The sequence below is a fragment of the Mixophyes fleayi genome, chromosome 11, assembly GCF_038048845.1.
Source record: "Mixophyes fleayi isolate aMixFle1 chromosome 11, aMixFle1.hap1, whole genome shotgun sequence".
Taxonomy (NCBI): domain Eukaryota; kingdom Metazoa; phylum Chordata; class Amphibia; order Anura; family Limnodynastidae; genus Mixophyes; species Mixophyes fleayi.
This window is the reverse complement of record NC_134412.1, coordinates 9,417,305-9,425,438: the sequence shown is the minus strand read 5'-3', so window position 1 is coordinate 9,425,438 and position 8,134 is coordinate 9,417,305. Positions and strand designations below refer to the sequence as shown.

At 44.0% G+C, this 8,134-nt stretch overlaps 1 protein-coding gene across 1 annotated transcript; it reads left to right on the top strand.

Moving 5' to 3' along the window:
• Positions 1–1,433: 1,433 nt before the first annotated feature.
• Positions 1,434–6,177, top strand: FBL (fibrillarin). The gene is made up of 9 exons (XM_075189696.1): positions 1,434–1,547; positions 3,162–3,344; positions 3,697–3,792; positions 3,927–4,021; positions 4,229–4,399; positions 4,532–4,664; positions 4,779–4,891; positions 5,221–5,366; positions 5,572–6,177. Exons 1-9 carry the CDS (start codon positions 1,538–1,540, stop codon positions 5,594–5,596), a joined length of 972 nt encoding a protein of 323 aa, XP_075045797.1. The 5' UTR covers positions 1,434–1,537; the 3' UTR covers positions 5,597–6,177.
• The last annotated feature ends 1,957 nt before the right edge of the window (positions 6,178–8,134 follow it).

Here is an 8,134-nt window from a genome sequence, read left to right as displayed (position 1 = left end):
GAGGGGGGCTGCAATGTAACCTATAGAAGAGGGGGCTGCAATGAGACCTATAGAGGAGGAGGGGGCTGCAATGTAACCTATAGAGGAGGGGGCTGCAATGAGACCTATAGAGGAGGAAGGGGCTGCAATGAGACCTATAGAGGAGGAGGGGGCTGCAATGAGACCTATAGAGGAGGGGGCTGCAATGTAACCTATAGAAGAGGGGGCTGCAATGAGACCTATATAGATGGAGGGGGGCTTCAATGAAAACTATGGGGGAGGAGGGGGCTGCAATCAGACCTATGGGGGACAGGGCAGCAATGCTATCATGGAGGGGACTGCAATTGGAAAAGACATGGACGGGGCTGCAATAAGAGTGACATGGAGGGAGCTGCAATGAGAGGCATGGAGGGAGCTGCAATGAGAGGCATGGAGGGGGAATGAGAGGCATGGAGGGGGAATGAGAGGCATGGAGGGAGCTGCAATGAGAGGCATGGAGGGAGCTGCAATGAGAGGCATGGAGGGGGAATGAGAGGCATGGAGGAGGAATGAGAGGCATGGAGGAGGAATGAGAGGCATGGAGGGGGAATGAGAGGCATGGAGGGGGAATGAGAGGCATGGAGGGGGAATGAGAGGCATGGAGGGGGAATGAGAGGCATGGAGGGAGCTGCAATGAGAGGCATGGAGGGAGCTGCAATGAGAGGCATGGAGGGGGAATGAGAGGCATGGAGGAGGAATGAGAGGCATGGAGGAGGAATGAGAGGCATGGAGGGGGAATGAGAGGCATGGAGGGGGAATGAGAGGAATGGAGGGGGAATGAAAGAGATATGAGGATAACAATAACACAATTTTTCTCTCTTGTTAATGATGCCACTATACTCTTATAGTGGCATCTTTAGGGGCCCACTGTCCTAAATTCCCTTTGCGGCACCTGATGAAAGAATAATACGTGAACCTGTTTAATCATATTACTGTTATTTTAGCTATTCACGATTCTATCTAATTAATTCACTCATTAGGCTCCGCTTTAGGTTTTATTACCATTTATATTTGCTATATGTCCCTATACATGTTATGCACTAGAAAAGATCTGGCCAACCTGCGGCTCTCCAGATATTGTGAAACGACCAGCCCCAGCATGCTTTCCCAGCAGATAGCCTGCAGGGCATGCTGGAACTTGTAGTTTCACAAACACCTGGAGAGCCACAAGTTGGCCAGGCCTGTCTGAGATAATAAAGGGGAATGTTCGTACACATGGAGAGATATATCACTCTCTGAAGCGATTTGTGATAAAATATTAATGAACCTGAGGGGTCAGAACAATCTCTGCCCTAGAAAAGGCCTCCTTCTATGTCGTAGTAAAGCCACTATATATGGGCACTGCCCGGGGAAAAGATGGCGGCCACTGACTTCCGGCAACTGGCGAGATTTGATTACTGCGCATGCGCGCCACTCCGCCTTTTCCCCTTTCACGCAGAGGTTGCTGGGAGTTCTCTGGTCTTAGTACGACGGACACGTGTTGGGTGGTTGCAGCTTCCAGCGATCCCGGGGAGACACCATGAGGCCAGGTGAGCGGGGCCGGGGGAGGGTGCACGGTGATCCCTGAGTCAGGGCGAGGTCCCTGGGGTGGGGAGGCGGCTCTGTGTCCTTCTAACCCCCACCAGCATGGGCATGTGCCGGGCTCCCTGCACGTGTCTGTATGATGCATGTACCCGGGGGTGCTGGTCTGTAGTGATCCCTAATATCTCATTGTTCTTACATCTCAGAGGAGATTATATATATATATATATATATATTTTATAGGACAATGCCTCATACTGGTTCATAACTCTATTTCTGGTATTATCCACCACATCCTCCTATATGCAGCTACTTCTCATTACTTTCCATATGGGTGTTGTACAGTAATTGTTACATTCAGTGTTGTAGATTCTGCAGAGGTTGTGTACATTGTGATTATTATTATTATTACATTGTGATTTACTGTTCTCTTCTAATGAGATGACTGCACAATAGTTGGGGGAAGTTTATAGAGAGCTTTACATGTGATGGGGAACATGGTTGTGCCCCTTACACCTAAAATCTGAGGGCACCAAAATCTGTTATCGCCTGCATAGGCAAACACCCCAGATATACAGTAACTTAGTACCTCTAGTATCAAGTATAAGTATTATGGAGTTTCCACTTTATGCCATTGTACTATAGGTACTGTTATGGAATTTAAAGTCCCAGCGTTCAAGCTATTGTGGAACTAAAACTCCCAGCGGCAGTATAACTAAGGGCTTTCAGTCACCCTCCTTCTTGGTAACACCACCCTTGTTAATACACCAGGTTTTGTCTTGTTTTATTATAAATTAATATGGAAATTATTTTTATATTTAAAGTAACAAATGTTGGTTTTCCACACTGTTCTCCAAATGGCTTAATGCAGATGCAACAATATCACAGTGTACCCTGAGTGGGCAATAGGGCAAGGCTTATATGAGATAGGTGCAACACCCAGCTGAACATGTTCTCACCAGGACCATTGGCTTAATGGGGAGGCTCCAATTTATTTTATTTCAGATCTTTTGCTCTAGGGCTGCTGCAGCCTGATATGATGTAAGGGCTGCTAATGTGATACACACTACGCCAGTGGATCCCAAACTTTCTCATTTCAAGGCACCCTTGGGGTCTGCATAATTTTTTCAAGGCACCCCTAAGCCAAAATAATTACCAAGTAGTCTCCCGCCTTGCTTACGGCCGGCCTTGGCCGCGGCACCCCTGTGAGAACGCTGCGGCACACAGTTTGGGAACCACTGCACTATGCAGATATATATGTCCAAAACTTTGGAGGAGCTACACCGTCCTGCAATATTAAGTCAGATATAAAACTTTAATTTTAAAAATAGTCTTTTTTATGTTATGCATTTTTATGTACTTATGATTACATACATTAGTTTAACTTTGCCTTTCACTTACCTTGCTCCAAGCTGCTCATCTTCGGCCTGTATAACTGGAGGAATTGAATTATTTATGTGGATCTACCACAGTAAATACAAAATGTTTAATTCTTTGGGGGAGGGGGGGATTCAAATACTTTCGGCAGCAACGTGACCTGTACATTATTATCGTTATATAAAATCTGCCGCTTTCTTTCAATTTTTTTTCTGCAATCTATTTAATTTGTGTTTCTCTTGCAGGATTCAGTCCTAGAGGTAGCTTTAGAGGAGGAGACCGTGGTGGCGGCGGTAGAGGAGGCTTCGGAGGCCGAGGCAGAGGTGGATTTGGCGATCGCGGAGGGAGAGGTGGATTCGGCGGTGGGGGTAGAGGTGGATTTGGCGATCGTGGAGGCAGAGGTGGCGGCGGACGAGGTTTTGGAAGAGGTAAGTTCTTCGGCATGAAGACCACTTGTAAAAATGGTTGGGAACAGTATATAGATGGCTTTTAGGTCACTTGTGTTTGTAAACAACAGGCTGCCTGTCTGGGGGGGAAATGTGTGGGGGCCAGACCCTTGGTAAGTCTATTTTGGTATTTGGTTGCAGTTATGACAGCTCTATCGTGTGTATTGGTGAACACGCGGGTTATGTGAACGTTTAGCCATACAGTCCTTTCAGAGCACATAATATACCCAGAATCCTGTGCAGATAGGAACTGGAGGCTTCTCTAGCGTGTACTGTCTGTGAATGATTTGCATTGATTGCTTTGACGTGTGTTAACGCGCTGGTGTGATTGCAGGAGCACCTCGCGGGAGAGGTGGCTTCGGAGGCCGTGGCGGGAGAGGTGGTTTCAGAGGAGGAGTTAAAGTGGTGGTAGAGCCACACAGACATGAAGGTAAGGTTTCCATCGCTACAGTACGGTGGTCCCGATTGGGATCTTTTCAGTACATCGCGGCTCTGTGCCGCAGACGGACGTCTACTGTGGAAACATCGCAGGCGGGTTATGATCGGACATTTTCTCTCTTACAGGAGTGTTTATCTGCAGAGGGAAGGAGGACGCGCTGGCGACCAAGAATCTCGTTCCTGGAGAATCTGTGTATGGAGAAAAGAGAATCTCCATTGAGGTTTGTAGAAAACCGCCCGTGGTAGTCATGTGACTACAACAACGGGTCTTAATACATCTAATTTTTTTACTATTGTCATGATGATGTAATGCTTCGTCTTACTAGTGGTTATGATGTGGGTTAGTGCTAATTACGTTTTCTAAAAACCTGCAAGACGGTCCGCAAGGAATGCTGTGTGGACTAATGACGTTTACATCATTTTCACAGGAAGGAGAAGTGAAAACTGAATACAGAGCCTGGAACCCATTCAGATCGAAGCTTGCAGCGGCAATTTTGGGCGGAGTGGATCAAATACACATAAAGCCCGGCTCTAAAGTGTTGTACCTGGGGGCTGCGTCCGGAACCACCGTATCCCATGTGTCAGACTTGGTCGGTCCTGTAAGTACACAGCGCGATTCCGAAACTCTAGAATTATTATTTTTTCACTGTTAGACAATTTTGAGCTTTTTTTTTTTTTTGGTCTTAATAATGGCCGCTCTCACTGCAACCCTGTACATTTCTATCTGACAGGAAGGTCTGGTTTACGCCGTCGAATTCTCTCACAGATCTGGCCGTGATCTGATTAACGTTGCCAAAAAACGTACAAACATCATTCCCGTGATTGAAGACGCCAGACACCCACACAAATACCGCATGTTGTTGGGTAAGTTTGCCGTAGTATTCCGTAGCTCGCGGTTCCCGTTATGTTTATCGTGGTTTGGCTTGTATGTCTTCGATTTTCCGCAGTCCAGTCAACTCAACCAATCTCTTTCTACAGGAATGGTCGATGTCATATTCGCGGACGTAGCCCAGCCTGATCAGACCAGAATTGTTGCCCTCAACGCCCACAATTTCCTCAAGAACGGAGGCCACTTTGTCATATCTATAAAGGTCGGTATAAAAGATGTTGAGATTAAAATGAGAATTTTGGGAAGTCTGGTCCAACTCTTATTAATAAACCCAGAAGTGACGGTCTCGGTGTGGAACCTGCTCATGCTAAATAGGAATTACAAATGCAGGGAGCCATAGGTTTTCATTTTTCGCTCCTGTCCCTTCTGATTTTTTTTTTTGGTACTATAAATCCGGCTTCTACAAAACACTGCCAGCTAAGCAAAGATTGCTGTGATCTAATGCCCACCTGCTTTCAGAGGACATGGATATTGCGATTTGTCACTTCTAGCTATATATACCAACTTTGTAATTATATCTTCTTCCCCCAGGCAAACTGTATCGACTCCACAGCAGCGCCAGAAGCCGTGTTTGCTTCAGAGGTAAAGAAAATGCAGCAAGAGAACATGAAGCCGCAGGAGCAGCTTACGTTGGAGCCTTACGAGAGGGATCATGCGGTGGTGGTTGGAGTTTACAGGTGGGTGCAATAGGAACACGGCTTGCATATTATGTCGTTAGGGTCCTTCTGGTGAATATATTTCCTGTGTGCAGTCCTGGGGGATAGTCCGGTAGGCGAGTAATAATATTTTTGGGTAGTTCACATTACTTTGCACAATAATTGAGGTGATAATGTGATGCCATGTAATGCCACTTCTAAATAATTTCTTTGTTTTCTGTTCCAGACCTCCACCTAAACAGAAGAAATAATCTTCCGGATCCAAAACTCGTAAGACTTTTTTTTTTTTTTTTTAATATACAGTATATGTAAACCATTCTTTTCACTAGACCAAAACCTTTCCTGCATAGACTAAATCGTGCAGGAGACGCCGTGACCTCTGACCCGCACCGTAGACGCCTGCGCAGCAGAAATCTGCACGTCTATAGGAATTGAAGTGGGGTGGGTCACCAGTATCCATTTAACAGCATTGGTAGACTTGGTTCCATACTTTCACCCATCGCAAAGTGTGCTCATTCTCTACAGCAAAGTGCGCGGGCGAAGGCACGCTCACAACGTTGTGGACTGGAAACGGCGCCCGTAGCATGGATTGTCAAGGAGAAATAACTTAATGTTACAATTCTTAAATTGTCGTTGGTTGAAAATAAGATTTCTCTTTTGTACTGCAAATATGTAATGACGCAATAGATTATGTTGTGAATTTTTTTTTTCTCTTTGTTTTAAAGAAATGCATTTCACTGGGTTTCCCCCTATTACTGTATGTATTTTTGTATTAAGATTGATACAGTTTGAGGGATGAGTGTGTAAAACAATAAATAATTTTATGTATAAATCTGTCTGGTTTCTATAGTGTGTGTGTTGGTTATAGTGACTAATGAAATGTTTAATCCAGAATGTTTAGTCTACAAATTGGCAGCATGTCCTAATTGTTTGGTTATTATTTGGGTGCAGATTCACAAATATGAGCCCATTTGTAAGATTTAAAAAAACAAACAAACATTTTTATGTTCTTAAATGTTACATTTTTATTATAAAAGTTTGATAAATATTAGTGTTTTGGTCCATTTTATAGGGTATATTCAATTGGCTGCGTTACTGTCAAAAGTAACATGGACTGTGCACTATTACACAAATTCAATGCCAGCTTTTTGCTCAAGAAATCAGTGTTTAAAATTATGTATTAACGGTAATAGGTTTAACGCTGCAGTTTAGATTGTGTATACCAGTGGTTCCCAAACTTTTGCAGTTCATGGCACCCACAGAGTCTTCATCATTTTTTCAAGGCACCCCTCCAAAATAATTACCGAGCAGTCCTGTTTTATAGTTGGGTCAAAAAAAAACGTAATAAGTATTAAGTCAGGACAGAAATACTTTAGTTATATGCAAAAATAATACACATATAAATTCAAGGGAAAAGAATATTTTTATATATATTTTTTTTTTTTTTCTTTCAATTCTATTTCTGTCAAAGAATAATTTACAGCTAACTCACTGTGCCCTCCTTAATCTCCACACTACCCCCCTCTTCATCCCCGGGGTCCAGTAAGAGGGAAAAAAAAAAAATTGTCAGCGCCCAGGACCCAGCCCCCTCCTCTCTCCTGCCGCTTGTCACCGAATGTCGGGCGTGACGTCACGCCCGACATTCAGTGAGGATGCTGGTCCCGGGCGCTGCCGGATTGGTACTTTTTTTTTTTTTGTGTGTTTTCTCTTCCTGGCTGCATCGCACTTTGGGAACCGCTGGTGTATACTGTTTAAAGATGGGAAAATATTAAAAGTCAATAAGTGAATCTACTGTACATACGTACACTGAAGAAACGTATGTTTTTCATTTGTCGTATTACAGTAGGAGTGCATTGGTATTGCGTTTTGAAAGCGGCATGTTCTACGCAATCAACACCGGTATGAGACTCCAGTAACAGCCATGCAGAATGGATAATTCAGTATCTGCTACATTAGTTCTATTTATTATACTCTTGATAGACATTTTTCAGCTCCTTCCAGGTAAACGCCTTTATTACTTGTATTGTAATGATGGCGTTATGTCATTTATATTACAATCTCTGACACTTCATTCTTGGTTAAAAAAAATATAAACACACACAATGATGTCGGAACTAAAAGCCAAAATGCAAAATAAGGCAATGTATTCTAAATGTGTTTTTAGTGGAAATGCTTAAGTGGCAGAGGGCTTTCCAATAAATGTACTCCAGTGCCCGACGCTCCCGTGTGGGGTCTCTTCTGATGTATGTCACTGCCGGATAGCCAGTATGGTCAAAGGCTAAATAATGATATTGGCCACCTGCTACATAGTCTCTTACCACAAGGGGGAGCAGTGTTCCTTTCTTTATAGTAGAGTTATTCAGGAGTTTGGATTTGACAGTGGGTTGGTGACATGACTGGGTGGTAACGCCCACAAATAATGCCTTCTGCGTTACAGCTGACAAAATACCACACAGCATCCATCAAGTGACCGGAATTACCACTACAGAACATGAATTCTTAAAGGATTACTTTTGCTAAATAATTAGTGTCACTGTTGATGAATCAGCCAGGGCCACAGCCTTTAAATGGCCAGAGCCAGGGGCAAATGTAGGATTTCTATAGGGATTCCACGCCAAGCACTGGCTTTTTTTTTTTAGCTGGTTCTTAGGCAACTCTCCAACCCTTTCCCAGCCACTTCAAATATACACGCATGCATGCAGCAACCAAAGATCAGTGAGGACAAGTCTGCTAACTGTCCCTGCATTCTGACAGTCGCCCAAAATCAGGACAGTTGGCAGATTGTGCTG